At 28.4% G+C, this 18,836-nt stretch overlaps 2 protein-coding genes across 5 annotated transcripts; one reads left to right on the plus strand and one right to left on the minus strand.

Annotated features, from left to right (window-relative positions):
* The first annotated feature begins 3,971 nt into the window (after positions 1-3,971).
* Positions 3,972-7,843, plus strand: LOC111039145. 3 transcript variants are annotated; one of them, XM_022322476.1, is made up of 4 exons: positions 3,972-4,200; positions 5,117-5,552; positions 5,668-6,167; positions 7,356-7,843. In XM_022322476.1, exons 2-4 carry the CDS (start codon positions 5,118-5,120, stop codon positions 7,645-7,647), a joined length of 1,227 nt encoding a protein of 408 aa, XP_022178168.1. In that variant the 5' UTR covers positions 3,972-4,200; position 5,117; the 3' UTR covers positions 7,648-7,843. The 3 variants fall into 3 exon arrangements, with proteins under 3 accessions (XP_022178168.1, XP_022178169.1, XP_022178170.1); XM_022322477.1 differs by lacking the exon at positions 3,972-4,200 and adding an exon at positions 4,241-4,461; XM_022322478.1 differs by lacking the exon at positions 3,972-4,200 and adding an exon at positions 4,773-4,906.
* A 1,045-nt stretch (positions 7,844-8,888) lies between these two features.
* On the minus strand, positions 8,889-17,888 carry LOC111039140 (TRAF-type zinc finger domain-containing protein 1-like). 2 transcript variants are annotated; one of them, XM_022322470.1, is made up of 10 exons: positions 17,636-17,888; positions 14,571-14,763; positions 14,322-14,511; positions 13,984-14,175; positions 12,809-12,999; positions 12,484-12,744; positions 12,187-12,331; positions 11,662-11,869; positions 9,736-9,866; positions 8,889-9,653 (listed from the first exon to the last, which is right to left on the minus strand). In XM_022322470.1, exons 1-10 carry the CDS (start codon positions 17,773-17,775, stop codon positions 9,610-9,612), a joined length of 1,695 nt encoding a protein of 564 aa, XP_022178162.1. In that variant the 5' UTR covers positions 17,776-17,888; the 3' UTR covers positions 8,889-9,609. The 2 variants fall into 2 exon arrangements, with proteins under 2 accessions (XP_022178162.1, XP_022178161.1); XM_022322469.1 differs by having other exon boundaries at positions 8,893-9,653; positions 13,984-14,256; positions 17,636-17,887.
* Positions 17,889-18,836: the final 948 nt, after the last annotated feature.

Consider the following 18,836-nt stretch of genomic DNA (forward strand, 5'->3'; position numbering starts at 1 on the left):
TTTTTGTTTTTCTGTTTCAATGGCAGATTAGGAGGCCGCGACATATTATCTTGAGAGTAAAGGTCGTCGTGCACGATGGAGCGATACGCGGCGAATGTTGTTGTATAAACAGTAATTGATTGGTTTTAGACGCACAATTTTTATTTTAACATTTTTTAAAGAAAAAACGACGTGCATTGGCGCACTTGCACATTTAGGTTAATATTATTATAAACTAGGCGATTATGAATTTTTTGGTAGTAAACTTGACGAATTCGAACACGAATTAATGATAACGGAACGCAACAATTATAGGAGCGTACAACATACGTGTGTAACGGGCAAGGTGCAAATCGCGACTAAAAAAAAAAAAATATGAAATTAAATTTTTGACATACTTGATTTTGCACTTGAACATTTCTAAAAATTCGATTCGTGATGAGAAGTATTTTCTCAATAACGAGCACAACACACACTTTGTACTTTTAACAAAAACTCGAATAAGTATCCATTATCTAGTAAAAAACATAAACATTTGATTTGAACGATTTGATAAAATACTAAATAGGCATAATAATAATATATAATGGTGATATATTTTAAACATTCCAGATTTCCTCGCCACCTTAGCATGCATTAAATGACAATCAAATAGGTTGGTACCCAATGTTTATGTCATATTTAATGTTACATATGAGGTATGACGAATTTTTCATTGTGATGTCCCCAAGTGACAAGCCACTTTAGGCCTTATACCACATTCCCATTATTTTTAAGAAATTCGTTGAACAAACATGAAGTGCAATATTTTTTAAGAAATATTTTCCACCACTTCGAGACACAAACGCACGTTTCTGTCAACCCTTCATACCTCAAAACGATCGGACCACACAAGCTGATCGGTTGCATGGCCATGATTGCCTAGATGGCGCTCTAGAAGAATAACCAGTTCCGACGACCATCTATAGTGTAATTACTGTAATTAGTATTAGAATTTCGTTTAAATAAAATCTAATATGGTAAAATCTATTGTATATTCAATTTGTTATTTGTGAATGGTGTCTGTGTTTTATTTTATCTTTTTTTTTACTTATTTTTTTTTCATTTTCATTTTATTTTTTTTAATTGAAATAAAACAATCATGTGGTTCAAAATTGTATTACAAAATAAATAATATTTTTGTAATGATTTTATTTGATCAAAATAGTGTTTGCTGTAATAATTGGAAACAAAAATTAAGAGTAAATCCTCAAGAATAGTTTATGAACATTTGAAGTTCAAATTCATATGGAATGTATATTTTACATAAAATAGCAAAAGGGGTGTTGTTGTTCAAAAAGTGTTAACTGTAGGAACTCATAATTTTCCCTACACAGGTACTTAAATTATCATTGTCTACACACAATGGCAATTTCAAAATATTTAAACTCATTTTAAGCTATTTTAAAACACATCTTTATTATTACAAATTAGTTAGAAAATTAAAAATCTTTTTTCATTAATACAACCACAATTTTTATAAAGGAAAAAATATATAATAATAGAAAAAATACTCTATAATGCAATAAAATTATAATACAAACATAAAAAGATTATAAATGTCAATGAAAAAATGTTCACTTAGTCAAAAGGTTGAAAACAAAATTCCTTATAACTTGTAAGTTGTTTTTATGGCTATTTTAAAATATTAAAGTTGCATACACAAGATTTTTTTTAAGCATTCAATGTTTTAAAACTCACTTGGGGTCCTCATCTCAAGGACAAACGAAAACAATTAAATAGTAGACTTCACCTACTTAGACCTTTACTAAGATCTAACACCAACATTCAAAACAAAATCCTTATATACAAATGCCTCCTCCGACCCTTATGGACCTACGGCATCGTACTATGGGGCCCAACCAAAAAATCAAATGCAAACACGATCCAAGCATTCCAATCAATTTGTCTACGTATCACTGCCAAAGCTCCATGGTACGTAACGAACAAATTACTCCATGATGACCTCCCAATCAAAACCGTCCACGACACAGCCACCAATTTCTATAAAAGATTTCATGGGAAACTCCTCACGAACCACAACCACCTCATCTCTCAACTGGCCTCAAAAACTCTCTCAGACAACCCCGCAAGACGTCTCAAACGCAAATGGTGCAGAGATCTGCTTAACCATTAAAATACATTTATATAAGTCATAATAATTTTTTGTTTAATTCTTTGTAAAAGGTAACTCGACTGCGAGTCTTCCTTCATGTCACTCAACGTAATTTTATATTATTCTTATATCACATTTACTTATTGTATATAATGTACAGATTGTAAATTTTCAATAAACGCCATAATTTATAAAAAAAAAAAGCATTCAATGTTCAAATTTGGATTAAATTAGATAGTTAGATAAAAAATATAACAATTTAGTTATTTTATTTTAATTTAAAAATATTATTTATGTGTAATTTTAAGAAACTTTTAAGTACCGTTTTAAATAATATTATATTTTACACACTTTAAAAATATTGAAAAAATATTAAAAATATTTCAACATTCCACTTATATGTGCGTATGGCCTTTTAGAGTTTTTAGGACCTCTAAATGGCTAATTTTGACGACCCAAAAACTTTTCAAATTATTTCAACAGTTTTATTTTGAAGACATTTAAATTGTACATATTTAACATTTTTTTGTTGGTATTGTACTGTTTTTTTTTTTTTGAATATTTATATTTTAAGGTTCCTGTGTATCAGGGGCGGACCAGTATTTCTAAAAAATTGTATATTGCTAACAAAAAATTACTAACAAAAAAACATTATAGTATCGACTATTAAGCAGGGCGTCTATTAGATCGAAAAGCCAGCTCGGCGCAACGCGCCGACCTTCTTGTGGACGGATCTATATTAGTTTACAGGCATTTTATTATGGTTCCGCTCTGCATTGCGCAGCACCGCACCGACCTCTCAGACCTAGTGGACGCCCAACTTTATAGACCCGCGTAAAAGTATGTAATTATTGGAGGTACGTCGGTGTATGAGTTGTAACATGCATCTAATATCTGTGTGGACTACGAGAATACTAAATAACTTGGGGAAATACTAAGAATATTGTATTGATAAGAATTGTATTGTTATTATTCTAAAAATAAATAATAAAAGTTGTAAAAATTGTTGTTTTATATTTGTTGCTATAAGCTTTGTGAAAATTACAACACTAGCCCCCCCCCCCCAACCAAGTGTCTGGAACCGCCCCTGCTGTGTATTAGGTTAACTTAAACTAACCTAGTAGACTTTTGTAAAGCATTAGCTTGGTACTGATTGAGAGTTTGGATTTAGAGTTTAAGAAGTAGTTAAGGGAACGAAGGCGAGTGTTAAGCTTAATTTTGGTACCTACCTAGTGTGGATATGGTGATTCAACATTAATCTTTTGTCGAAGTTAACACCAAGGTATTTTGTGGTAAATGAGGTGGGAATTTGGATGTTGTTGAAAGTGATTTGAGGACATAGGCCTTGTTTAAGTTTGAAAGTTATGTGGGAGGATTTAAATTCGTTAACTTTCTAGTCCTTACACCAGGTTTCAATTAGAGTGACTGAGTGAGGTGGGATTGGAACATGTTTGAAGCTGCAGTGAATGGATTTTCATGAGTTGAAATAATCGCTTTGTCGTCAGCGTATTCTGCGACAAATGTATTAGTGGAAGTAGTCTGGTCCGCAATAAATATGTTGAATAGCAGAGGGATATAAATATTGAAAAAAAAAACCGTACAATACCAACAAAAAAATGTTAAGCATGTAAAATTTAAATGTCCTCAAAAAAAACTGTTATAAATAAAATAATATAGTACATATTAATTATATTCAAACGGATACCTCATAATTTAAATCTTTCATTGTTTGAAATAAATTAAGTATAAGTAAATAAAATACAAAAAAAATAATTATTTATAACGTAAAATTCAAATTTGTTATCAAGGTAACGTGTTATCATGTATCTAATATTTGATAAGACTGTCGGATGGTAAATGCGCCGGGACATGTTTTAAAATTTCGAGTCCCGATACCGATTTTACACCTTACATCATAATATAGCAGTATATACTATATAATAGACAGTAAACAGTGAACAGTAGACAGTTGCAGTATATGATCTAAGATTTACACGCGTGGGCGCGCTGCTCACAGGCCGTAATCGAAAATATACCGTCAACACCAGCAACAAAAATATTAAAGAGTTGAGTAACTATAAAAATAGCTGTATAAAATAATATCTGTATTTTGTCAATTTCTTTTGATAATAATATTATTGTTTATAATTTATATCATAATAATTACCATACTCACTAGTGGGTAGTTAGTTCTAGTTACTAGTTGGCACTCAGCATTATAGTCCATTGTACGTTTATATTAATTGATGTTTAACTATTTGAGTAAAGAAGTGAACCACAGATATTTGTGAACTGTGGAGTGATCTGACCTAATATCAAATTCTCAAGTAAGAAGTGAATCTCATCTGTTTTTGTGTATACACATTTAATGCCTATGGGTTCTCCTGGAACAAGTTATACTCTATCGAATTTTTTTTAATATGTACAATTATTGTAGGCATGGACTACGGTTGCTAATATTATATTTCATCAATAATTGTGAAAATCCCTGGCCAGTGATGTACACTGGCCGTTGGGATGTAATTTCAGTCTTCACAATTATTTCTGCAAATAGTATTGTGATATTCTTAGAAAATCACATTGTATAAATCTATAATGACAAAATAATGGTGAAAATAATAATGATTTAAACTTTTAGATATTACATTACTGTCCATTAAATTTCATCTACTATGGTTGGTTAAAACTTGTTTTCTGTTTCTCCACCAACAGACCTTATATGTGTAATAATTAATTGGCTGCTAGTTTGGACAGTTACTATTTGCTAGTATGGTACGCATAGCGTTCTGCATAATATACATAAAAAATAAATTAGAATATTATTTTATTCACTAACATTAATTTTTCACAACCAATAACCTAAATGTCTTAATAATTTATATTATAGTTAATACAAAATTATCACAATAGTATACGATTACACAATGCTTTAAAATTGATTTTTAAATAATAGTATAAGTAATATTTTTTTTTATCTTTTAGAATGCCTAGAAAAAAGAAAGACACCATGAACAACAAAAAACCATACACATCAAAAAATACTGCATCCAAACAACCTAAAAGACCTGTTTTTAAATTTGATATGAATGAAATCGTGAAAAGAAGACAATTAGAAGGAAAGCTTTTGGAACAAACTGCTAAACAAGAGGAAGAGATGAAAGTTATTGATAAATTGTATCAAGAACAACTTAATCAGACTATTGATTTCGAAAGCAATGAAAAACTCCCTCTTGTATCAACCCATTTTGATCCTGATGACTTCTCCAATTATAATATACCCTTTAAAGAGAACTCAGACTCTGATTTCAAAAAATTGTGTGTACAACGCTTACATATTATGTCAATTGAAGGAAATGAACTTCAAGCCAACATTCATTTTAACCATTTGTTGAGAGCAAATTGGTCTCCAGGATTTGATGTATGTTTCAAAAATAATAAATTCAATTCACATTGTCTATTTAATAAATAGTTATAACTGTATTTTTTTTGCTATGATAATTATTATTAAAAACAGAATGAAAAATGTTTTTCAGAACGTCCAAAATATTTTATGCAAATGGCGAGCTGATTTGGATACTGTACCTAGTGGTCCACCCCTGGAGTATCAAATAAAAGATTATAAAAACATTAGACGGCACAATTTTGAATTAGTAATAAATTTCATATCTTACTGTATATTGAAAAATAACAAGAAATATAGTGTTGAAGAACTACTAACAATCGCTAAGTATACTGTTATGATATACTTTCACATGTGCGGACAATTAATGATAAATGTGTTACAAAGTTTATTTACTGCTTGTATCAACACAGCGTTGAAAGAAGACAATGATCATGCTATCATAGCATTTGCTCAAGAATTGTATTCAGAACACAATGAAGATGATTTATTAAATATGATAGTTGATTTATTTCTACCTTTGGAAGGACCAATAATGAAAAAAATGTATACCTATATAACATACAAACTATTTAAGTCACTGTTAGGAAAAACTGACAATGAGGATACATTTCCGTCTAGCATCAAAGAATGGTATGTATTATTTATGATTAATTTTAGCTAAAGGCTTATTCATAAAATGTATAAATCCCTCACGGTACTTGTTTGTTATCACCCCGCCAGGACGACGTTAAAAATTTATCTTCCCGCCACTCTTGTTTGCTATCGCCCCGCCATATAGTTATTTGAGCGTAGGAAAAATAATGCTGGACGTATTCTGCCACAGCAATGGATTTTCGTTGGGATATATCGGGAAACCAAAGCGTGTTTTATAGTGAGTGTACCTGATCGATCGGAGAAAACATTGCTACCTATAATACAAAAATATATAAGACCAGGCTCAATAATTGTCGGATTGTTGGAAAGCTTACAATAATTTGCAGCAAGCAGGATTCAAACATAATACTGTTAACCACGTGTATAATTTTGTTGACCCGGACACAGGGGCACACACCCAAAACATTGAGAGGTTGTGGGGATCTGCTAAATGGGGAAATTTAAAGCGTCGTGGAACTTATAGAAATTTTCTGGAATCATATTTGGCAGAATTCATGTGGAGAACACGTCTCGGAAAAAATGATGCATTTGAAACAATATTAAAAGATATTTCTGAGTTCTGGCATCCTTTGTAAATTTATAGTTTTTTTTTTTAATTTATAATTATAGTACATTTTTATATTAATTTTTTTATTGTTTATTTTATTATACTATAATATATTTTATTTATGGAGGGGCGATAGCAAACAAGTACCACAGCTTATAAAAACTTTGTCACAATTGAAATTGCTAATCAAAATAAAATACTTTTTGTTTTTTCTTATTTTAAAAGCCACTAGTATGCAAAACTAGGATCACTCAACAATTACAATATAATAAAGAAAATATTAGACTTATGCCGGGTCCCATGAATAATCACTTACCTAACATTTAACGAATCAATAGTGAGCTAATAGTCCTCTAAACATGATTTAGTGGCCCATGATTGAACTCTTAAATTATTAAATTTTTCATGCGACCCGGGATCCAGCATTTACCATAATATATTTAGGAAAGGCACCCATTATTTATCAAACTTACAAAACATATTTTTTGAACCAAACATGGGTTAAAAGTATTGAAGTTTTACTTAATTTTCTTTTTCTATTCTAATAATTTGTTTAAAATGTATCAAACGGTAGTATCAGAGCTAAGAGTACTAATCTTAAATACAATTTTGTTCAGGTTTGTACAAGATGTGGTAGATAAAAATTATTTCAAAAAAACTCCGAAGAAAGTATTGTCCAGTGTCGTGCAATTGTTAGAACATGTAGTGTTTGTATTTGATTTATATAAAGAAGAAAAAAAACTGGAAGACATGTATAACTTTCTGCATGCTGCGGTCAAACCAAGTGGATTGTCAGATTCGATGAGACTCGTCAATGTATTAGATCAATGGAGGTTACAGTTATTCCGTTTATATGTCAACCGTAAAAGTGATTGCACACTTGAAAATAATGACATTACTAATAAATAAGTATTAATTTATAAGCAAAAATTGAATATTAACCACCCTTTTTAAAATTTATTTTTTGTATATGAAATGCATGTCATTAGAATATAGATAAATGAATATTTGACAATTTAACGTTGTCTTAATTTCAAATTGTATTTTTGTTATATTCATTTATTATATTGATGTATCCTCAAATCATTTATGTAATTACTAATATAAGATAATCTAGAAATTAAAAACAAATTAACTCTATAAAAAATATCTACATTTATGTGATTAATTTTTATACAGGTATATGGCGTAATTTGTATTGAAATTGATATGGTTTGATATTGGTATGTTATGTTGTAATGTTATCAAAAATGTCCCAAATATTAAACTGATTCAACGTTTATCAACCATAGTGATAGTATGCAGAAAGCTGGGTGTTAAAAAGAAATCTCGCATTAAGAGGACTCTATACCCACATGTGTTGCCTCCGTCTTACAAGATGGTAACATATCAAATTATACATTCAACAGATCACGTTTAGCTCAATTAGCTTAAAAATTAGAGTAACTTGACATCTTATTAAAAATTAAAGATAAGATTATTACGGAGGGCTTTTTATAGGCTTATTATTATATTTTAATTTTAAAGAGAGTTATGAGTATTGTATGTTGTACAAACAATTTACAATTTATAAATATTCATAACTCTCTTTAAAATTAAAACAAATTACACGCTTACAAATCCAAAAGTTATATTTAATAATTAAAATATATATTAATTTTTAGCAGAGCGATGAATATATTGATTCTACAATGATGAATTATTATTTTCATTTTTGTGCCTTAAGAGACTTTTTCTAATAGAATGCTTTGATCATCAAGTTCAAGGGAGGTTTCGGGTAACACATTGAAACTAGTTTGGACTTGGCTGGGACAAATGTAGAACTTTTACAGAACTTTTAAAAATAATCGTGAGAAAAAAATTACAAACATTTGTTAACATTTTAAAATTAAAATAATTGTGTGATAACTTTGGTTCTAAAAAGCAAGACTCTGCTCAAAATCGATTTTAATAATATTTTAATGATTTGTAATTTGTATTGTTATAATATAAGTGTATAAATAAAAAAAAGAATTCAGTCCACCAATTGGTTTTAGCTTGTTCCTAACGTCTATTGACTATTTAAATAATTTATCTCTGCCAATGTTTTTTGTTAATACTAATGTTTTGTTTGTAGTTAACCTAAACCTATTAAAAATTACAACAATCGATTAGTAATGTTTAAGTATAATATGTTTATTATTTATAATATGAAACATTTACAACTCAAATTAGTTAAATCATAGACCTTGATTTTAACAAAGTTGTAGGCACCAAGTGTGATATTTTGTGATTTCTCATTACATTGTATTTTGTAGTATTATTTGTAGGTTTCTTATTATTATTTATCAAATTTACAGTGTAAAGGGTCGAAAGATTACAATTGAACAGAGTGTCAGTTATGTATTACAGTTATTAATCATGCAAATTATTCAGTTACTATTGAATATCACATAATTAATCTTTCCGATTGTTATTCCGCGGTGGCCTATTGGCCAACCTTTTTGGAAACATTCTAGTATATTTTGTAATTTGTTCGATTCTATGTATTTTCCAATTTCTTATCTAATAGTTATCACATTTGTCATATATATAATATTTAATAAATAATAATAATACAAATACGATATTTTATAACATAGCAAGAAAAAAGTTAACTCATGGATATGAGAAGATAATATCTTCATTTAAAATATAATAAATGCAAATAATTTAATTTATTTTTATTATTTTATATAACTTTTTTATTCTTATCAAAAGCGAAATATTAGGATATGTTTAAAACAAGTCAAGACAAAACCTTTTAAAACTTAAGATTACATAAATTTCACTAGTTGTAGTCTTCTTAAAAATAAAAATATGAATTTTAAAATAAAGGAAACTGAATGTCATTCAGTCACTTGATGAATCAGAATCTCTATGTTTCTTCTTTGATACTGTGAACATAAGACAATATGGAATGTATTCTATTCATTCATTTTTTGTATTCATATTTAACTGAAATGTTAATCTACTCACAGTCATTTATAACTCTTCTGTTATTGCTTGACTTCATATTTTTTTGTTTCGGTATAGCACCACTAGATGGGTTTAGATATGCAGGAGAATTGTTAATTGCCGAGGCCAGCTCTGAATGATTTAATCTTGAACTATTGAATAAGTAAATTAATTAAATTAATTAGATAAATATTTTTAATTAACATGTTAAATGTTAAGCTACATCAAATATTGACGATTATTAATTTATTTATTCAGTGTTAAGTTTGAAATTCAGCTATTTCATTTCTTTTAAAAATTTTCCTACCATATAATATAAAAAATATTTAGGTACTTTCTTGTTGTACTAGACTACAGCTGTTACCACGACTACCACCCAAGACTACCTCTGTTATACTTCTAAAAGTGGTACTTTCCTGTTATTTATTTATTTATTTATTTATGTATAATAAACGGGTATTAAACCCTTTAGCAATTAGAAAAAATATAAGGACAGTGTAACTTATCTTATAATATAATTAGACACAATAATGATGTAAAATTATTTGTAACAATGGAAATAGTTAACAGCCAAAAAAGAATAAATATAAAGTACAGTAAAAATCATTAATTAATAATAAATGGTTACACAAAAAAAATAAAAAAAAAATTAATAAGAATAAAATAATAATAAAAATATTTAAACAAGAGAATTTAAATTTAAAGCCAGATAAACATTTTGTCTGGATACAAAACTCGACGTAGCAAAAAAATCAACATAATCCATTATACTGTTAGCCAAAGACTGGGGAAAAACGGGGTGGAAATATAATTATTTTTGGAAAGAGAAACATGAAAAAAGTTGGATTTTCTTAATACGTGAGTTTGTACATTAATATCAATGTGAGATAATAATTCGAGACTACCCTATTTTTCTTACATGCTTATCATTTTTTTTAATAATATGTGTTGTGGGTATGGCATATTCAAATTATATGAAAAAAAAATAAAATTAAAAGATTTAAAAACATAATAATTATGTGTGATGTATTATACACGGTACAAGCTAAAGTGTCAAATTTGCAGAGGAATACGGAAAACAATAATATAATAATAATAATAATAAAAAGTAAAGGTTTTCCGATATCGACCTTCAAAATGAAAAATAAGCTTTAATCGATTTCCATAATTTTACCGCGTCCTCCAATTTGTCTTTGGTTCCTCATCTTGATATTTAGAACACAAACTTCCCGCAAATAGTTATTCCAATCTATTACTATATTTTTATTTATTTTCAAATTTTGTTCACGCCATTTTATTGAAGTTAAATCTTGACTCTAAGCAAAAATAAACCATAATACAGTAACAAATGGAAAAGGACTGTGCTCAAACACAAGACAGACGTGATGGCTAGAGCAAAAACATTTAAAAAGGTAATATAAAGATAACACCAATTATTAAAACTAATAATATAGGTAATGATAGATATAATATACCTAATAAATATTTTTGCAGCTTATGAATATCGCTCAGCTATATTGTGGTAGTCGCGATAATAGCCGAAGTCTCGTATAACAGGAAAGTATCATTTTGGTGTTCTTAGATAACAGGATTGCGATGTTGTCAAAAAAACAGGGCAGTCTCATATAACAGGAAAGTACCAATATTTAATTTACGTAAATATCATCATTTATACATTGTAATTCAATTTAAAAAATCTTCAACATTATTTACCGCCAAAAAGGCATTTAAATTAAAGCACAAGAATATTAGTCAAACAAGGTCAGTTAATTATTTCTTTTCTATTTAATAATTATAATTACATCATAACTTCTAATGGACAGCTTATTAATACAAATGAGTCATATTCAAATAAAGTCATTAAGATTATTTTATTAATTCAATTATAATAATATTATTATAACGTTTTTGAAACTATTATTTTTAGATTAGATTATAACAACTTACTTGGATATAAACTGAACATAGTTGTTCCGAGCAGAGTTGTTCACATAACGATTATCCATGGGTATGTTTGGTCTACTTGGATTTTGTCTATTTAATTTGACCCGTGGTAGTATCTGTCTCGTTTGTGGATCATATGTTGATGCTGGAGATTGAGCATTAGCTTCAGAGTTCCTCAATGTTAATGTTCTACCAGATAGATTAGATGGGGCTGAAAAAGAGTTAAAATAAAGATCTCAAGATACTGGACATGTAAGTATGCGTACATAATAAAATTGTACAAAACTGATAAAGTGTAATCTCTATAATCTGACTGTTAATCGGCATTTAAATAGTAGCTAAAATGGAACTATCCCATTCAGAAAAGGAAACCTCCAATGACCATCTTTGAGACTTTAAGGATGTTTATTTTATTGAACTATTCAATTTCTAATAAATAATTGTTAATAGATAGATAATCCTATATGATTAGGGTTACTGAGATTATACTAAATCATATCATATCAATGAGGTGTAATAATATATTACCAGTTGTTGTTTTGAATAGATTACGTTGAGTTTCAAGTATGTTTACAGATTTTGGGAACTTTGTATTCATAATAGGTTGCGGATACACATCTTTATTAAAATTATTTATCACAGGTAAATCCAAATGTAGTTTTTCACATTTCCACTAGAAAAAACCATTACATTAATATGAAAATTTGAATTGGAGCTCATTGAGCAAATTAGCTTATTGGATTACATATGATAATTTAAGAGTTAGCAAAATATAGAATTACTACAACGTCTCATTAAAATATATAATTGCAATAAAATAATTACTTGATGGTTTAAAAACTTCTTAATGGATATTAATTTTTCGCAGAATTCGCAAGGCAATTTTTCAACATTGATTTTTTCACTATCATCTTCATCTTCAGAACTTAAGCTCAATGTATTTAAATTGAGCTCACTATCACCACTGCTGCTGGAGGTGTCTAAATCATGAGGTGGTATTGGAAACACACCATTCTCGCTGTTCGTATTTTTATTATTTGTTTGCAAAACATTATGAAATGTTGCTAAATCTGGACGGCATCCAGTCTACAAAACATCAGTCGAGAAATAATTACTTTCAGCAAACAAATAACATTATAATGTGACTTACTTCATGCAAAACAAGATTTTCAGAGTCAATCATTTCCAGGCAAAACTCGCATGGTAGTTTTACACTATCGAGTGTATCGGAATAATTGTTGTATTCATTTGTTAAATGGTTATTGATATTTGCAGAATGGTTATTAGAAATTGAATAAGCACCAAGTGTAGGAAATTCATCTTCATCGTCATCATCTAGATCTAGTAAGAAAAAACAGTTCCAGTTCTAATAATTTAAATGAATAGTTAAAAATAAAGCATATATAATATATATGTAAAACCAGTGCTAACCAAATCAGTTACATAATAAGAAACGACAAAGATAAAGGCATTCGTGTAGCAGGTGATCTACAATTATTATTACCTATTATTATATTATATTATATTATTCTAGGAGAGATATAAATTTGTTTTATGTAATAGTGAAATTAAATACTAAGTTTGAATTTGTATATTTTTGCATAATATTTTGTCATATTTTAAGAAATGCAATTTTTAGCATATTGGGCATATTATGTTTTAATTTTATTTTTATAAATAATAAATGTAAAATTGTCAAGAAAAATCATAATTGGGTGGTCGTAGTTTGTTGTATCTAACACATATGTAAGTCTGTTTACGATAGTTTTGCGAAATGCAATGAACTAGTTCAAAAGAACTATTACATCGTCATCTGATTGAAGATCAGTTAATGTTCAAGATACTTTTTTAAAATTTTTAAATGATACTAAAAATGTTTACTGTAATTGAAATTTGTATTATATTTGACAAATTCTTTTTTCTTTTTTTATATTTGAAGAATATTTGTATGATAATACGCAATAAAAAATATTATGTGTTTTTATACAGTTAAAAAATTTTTTTTCAGTTTTTTACATACATCACTCGTCCTAAATTAGCAGATTACTCTACTGCAGTAGATCACCTGCTACACGAATGCCAAGATAAATACAGATTAAACATTTGTTTAAATTGCAACCAATAAATAAAATTAATAATATGAATTTTTGAAAATATAAATGATATGCTAGAAAAAACAGTTGTTATGTTTTGTTAATGAAACACTTGAAAAAAAATTGTTTATCAAAATGTTTAGTACTTTAATCACAGACTAGAATCTATTCTGTGCTTAAAAGAATAATATATTTTTTTTAATTATTACTGACAAATTAAAGAAATTATTACCACTTGGCGTATCTACGATCGGCATATTCTTTTTTGGATCTTTGTGCGTATTATCATTACTGCTATTTGTATTAATTTGAGGTTGATCGTTGTTGCGTTTGACTGGTGGCATTACCCTGTGATTGGTTGTGGTTGATTCGTGTAGTCTCAATGTGGGCATGCTAGTAGTTCTTGTTGTTGGTCTTGCAGTTACTGCAATGTTTGGCACTTTTTTTATTAATGGCGGATATGCTGCTAAACTGCTTAGACTATTGTCTACTACTGGTTTAGCACCTACAGTCAGATTTATAGTTAATATAAAATTCAAACATCCAATACAACACAATGTTTCCTTTTACCATTAAGTAATTCTTTGCGTTCATGAGTTTCCTGATGTACAGCCAAAAACTTAAGCATGATAAATTGTCCACAACTATAACATCGTTCTGTACGACTACTGCACATATCTGTATGTGCAGGTAACAAGCAAGCTTCTACATCAATCTCACAATAGTTACAAGTTTGCATACGGTGACGACAATCGTTTAACTAAATAATGTAGCATATAATATTAATAACAGAATTTCTAAGATAAAAAAAGAACATACTTTATGTGATTCTAAATCCATTGCTTCAAGTTTTTCAGAACAGGCATCGCATAAAATAACTGAGTGCATAGTTTTTTGATGCTCTTCAAACTCTGAAGTTAGGAACGGTTCGTCACATTTCATGCAAAGCTTCAGGTTACGGTGACAGTATGCAGTGTGCATTACATGGTTAATGAGTGGAATATTTCTTCGGCTAAAACAATCATAACATACTTTGTGATTATAAAATATTTAACGACATAGTTACCAGGAGCATGATACTTATGTCAATGAACATCAGATTCAGTGGCATGTAACACAGGGTCCAAGTGTTCCTCAGACAACATTTTAAACATGGGTGTGTGGGTATTGGAAGAAGGATAATAGGATATTTTATCGGTAGGTACAATAATATTATTAAGGGTAGATCACCAACAATTCTTAGATCAACATCAATTTTTTTTTTTTCGATAAATGCCACTGATCATATTGATAATATATACAATAGTTGAATACACCTATAATATACCTATATGTGTACATTTTATAAATGTATGTATTGTTGAAACTTTACAAAATCTGTAATAATAGTTTTAAAAAGCAATACTGCGATTTGTGGGTAGCACTTGGTGTATATGACCATAAAATATATAGTTTCACAATTTATCTCCAAATAATGCATCAGAAAAATCTACCTCCATACAGTTTGCCCAATAAAATATTGATATTTTTGTCAGTTATATTTTCTTTGGAACTATTTTGTGTGATGTGATATGATATATAAGGAAAATCTTGATGTTCAGCACAGTACAGAGTACAGAGTACAGATCATTGGAAAGAATAGAATAAACAAAACTAAAGTATAAGAATGTTTTAAAATCCATTGCAAAAAAAACTACAATACTTAAAGGAGTAATTTTATTCAAACTAACAGTTCAAAATTACACTGCTTAAAAAATAAATATAGGTACTATATCTAATAAATCATAATTAGATAAGTGTATACAGAAATATTCATGATTAACAGTAAAAAACTCGTCAGTTTTTCAGAATTATAAATACTTTTGGCAACAAAAATGCTGATAACTAAGTAAATCAATTTTTTCTATTTACCTATCTAAATTTATTTATTATAATAAGAATACTGAATAAGTTGTGGTTCACACATTTTAAATAAAAACAGTTTGAGGCATAATCAAACAATATAAATCCAATTATCATTTTGTTATTGATCAAAGTATTATTCACTTTGTTATGATTTTTATCAAATTACTATGTTAATTCAATGATTCCAAATTTAATACAGTATAATCTTAACAGGAAATGAAATGAAAAAAATAAATATAATCTGAGTAAATATTAGGAGGTGTAAGTGCACTATCGTACAATACCACAATATTATAACATATCAATATAGAATGGATCATCTAAAACACTCGTTTGCAGTACTTGAGTACTGGCAATCTTGAATGTATAAGAGAATAGTACTTGCATTCAGTAATTTGCATGTGTTATTACAACTTAAAAATGTATAGTCATTTTATCACAAAAATTCATATTTTGTAGTGTGCACAATATAAAATCAATGGTAAGTAAAGCAGATTATGATAAGGAACTGAACATACCAAAATTTTTTTTTTATATTATACATTTTAAAGTTATCTTTCCTACACCCAATATTTTTAAAATTTGTCTACACTTGTCAAATTTGTAGAGGGGATAAGAATATACTAGGTCAAAGGTATAAGTTGCGGTAGTTGGCTAAGGGAGCAGCATCAAAGAACTAGAATTGAAAATGAATATAACATAGAAATATTATTTTTAATCATTAAAATGATTATGGAAATGCAAAGTTTTATTTCAATAGTACTAATCATTAAAATTATTGTTCGTACTGTATCTGTTGACTGTCGCTTTGATTAAAAAGTTGTCAATAAATTGGGAGATATCAAAATATTGTGAAGACCCAAAGGAGCCATAACATATAAAAGTTTAAATACCTCTGTACTAGGTAAATACAACATATTTTAGTATGCCTGAAGCATTGCTCTTGATCAATAAATGTGTTTCACTCTACAAAAAAAATACTTTGTTGTTTATATTATTTATGAATTATATTTAAATATTAAATAGTTTTTTTCTCTTATAAAAATTATCATCCAGTTTACTGTAAAATGAATACTAGTCCTTTATTACCAAATATGGTAACTATTTAAGTAGGTACCAAGCAAAAATCCAAACAGCAAAATGTAATAGTGCCATAGTGGCTAGAGACAATGGGTAAAATTATTTTATTATGGTACTTAAGAATTTTGATACAATCCATTTAATTTGTATTCATACAGTTTTTAGACATTTTATATTAGTACATTTTACAAATTTAATTCAGAGCTTTTAATTCTACCCTCTTACCCATAATATTAAGTCAGGTATGCTATATGTCAATAAGTACCTATATGAAAAAATTGGCCATATAACTAATTAAAAGCTCAACATAGAATCGGAATTCAATGATAATATTCAAACGGATTATTGTCAGATTAATATGAGCTCTTGAAACATCAATAATTTTGAATTATACTAAGTATATTTAACTTTAGTATTTGCATTTTGAATTAAATGTCATAGTGATATAGATATCAATATCACTCATTAAAAGAAACAAATAATAATAATTTGTAACTATCTGCATTACCCGGGTACTAAGAATCAAAATTTTAAATAAATATGTAGTGCATAGTCCACAATATTTGTAGGAATAATAATTGATAATTTGCATGGTAAGGATAAAGGGAAGTTGTAAATTAACAATGGAATACAAACATTTTTGTTTAGTTTCAATACGATTGGAAGTGGATGAAAGTATAGTGTATCAATATTATGTTAACAGAACGATCATGCATAAAATAATCATGATACCGACTGTTAAGAACGCAGTCAAAATTGTAACGTGTAGTAGACATATGTTAAGACTAAAATAAAACAAAACCAATTGCTATTTCAGGTTTGTGTCTACACACACATACTATGAAGCTGAAAATCAAAATAGTCTAATAGACGGTTATAATTATGGTAATAAAACTTACCAGTTGAAACAATATTTGGTATCTTCTTCGTTTTCGTCTGGGTTCATTTTGAAATCGTCCTGATATCGTTTTACCGGCCGATTTCGAAGTCGTGGTTGAATTAACGATAATGTTTCAATCGAATATAATTGAATTAACATATACAGCTACATACACACGAACATTTTTTTCACAAATCACACTTCAGTGGTTCAGTCACTTACTCACTTCAGAGTTTACGGTTTTACACAATATAATATATTTCGTTTTTGATAAGGAACGAGTGGATACCAAGACAGATAAGAATAATAGCGAAAACGCTACGCCGTCGCCGTGTTTAGTGGTTTAGTCTCTACCGTACAGGTTAGGCCGGTAGACGGTTAGTTCGTTGTAGACAATATTATTCTTGTGGAAACGTCTTTAAAATATTTTTATTTACAGAATATTATTTATATAATTATATTTATGGACATATCAATATAGTATAATATTTTATATAGGCCGTAGACTGTGTCTATGATTTAGTAACCTCTGGATGCTGTATTACCGTAATACCGTAAATTATTATATTATAGATTTAAACGTATTTATTATTATATTTTGTTATCGCAATTTAAAAATGTTAAATGGATGTTTCCATGAGATTTAATACTAGTATTCTATAGATTCTGCGATTATAATATTACCGCGAATCAATATGATATTTAAATACAGATACCACCGAACAATTAAGAATATGATAATTGATAAGTAATAACTAATAAGTAATAAGACTAATAAATAACCATTGATTAAGAAGATGTACACTCGCACCGTACACTGTGTCGTCTACGTCTTACCAATGCCTAAATTACAGCCGGTTTCACGTTCAGAAAAATTCATTTTACTCCTTTATTTTTGAATAGTAGTGTGAATAGAATTGTTATCAAATTTAAAGGTAAACTAACCCAGGGCATCACGTATAGGCATTCCGCATTTTATGATATTTTAATTTTAAAGTTAGTTATGAGCTTTTATAAACTATACATTTTTCGCCAGGTTTGAAATTCATGATAAATTGGTCTAAAATTAAAATATCAAAATATGTCTTCGGGGGTCCTGGACAATATTCTTACTGTTAAATTTGATAATTGGTCTATTCACTTAAATGTTCAAAATATTAGAGTAAAATGAATTCGTCTCAACATTAAATTTTTTATGCTTCACGTTAGTAAAACGTAGC

The sequence above is a fragment of the Myzus persicae genome, unplaced genomic scaffold (assembly GCF_001856785.1).
Source record: "Myzus persicae strain clone G006 unplaced genomic scaffold, MPER_G0061.0, whole genome shotgun sequence".
Lineage (NCBI taxonomy): Eukaryota > Metazoa > Arthropoda > Insecta > Hemiptera > Aphididae > Myzus > Myzus persicae.

What these genes read in the sequence shown, in the direction of transcription:
- LOC111039140 (XM_022322469.1), bottom strand. Translation starts at nt 17,775, where the DNA reads ATGTTAATTCAATTATATTCGATTGAAACATTATCGTTAATTCAACCA. An exon ending in TGGATTTAGAATCACATAAA is followed by an intron (nt 14,512 to 14,570) that starts GTATGTTCTTTT and finishes TACATTATTTAG; the next exon opens with TTAAACGATTGTCGTCACCG. An exon ending in TCTATTCAAAACAACAACTG is followed by an intron (nt 11,870 to 12,186) that starts GTAATATATTAT and finishes ACTCTTTTTCAG; the next exon opens with CCCCATCTAATCTATCTGGT.
- LOC111039145 (XM_022322476.1), top strand. Translation starts at nt 5,118, where the DNA reads ATGCCTAGAAAAAAGAAAGACACCATGAACAACAAAAAACCATACACA. An exon ending in ATTGGTCTCCAGGATTTGAT is followed by an intron (nt 5,553 to 5,667) that starts GTATGTTTCAAA and finishes AATGTTTTTCAG; the next exon opens with AACGTCCAAAATATTTTATG. An exon ending in CCGTCTAGCATCAAAGAATG is followed by an intron (nt 6,168 to 7,355) that starts GTATGTATTATT and finishes AATTTTGTTCAG; the next exon opens with GTTTGTACAAGATGTGGTAG.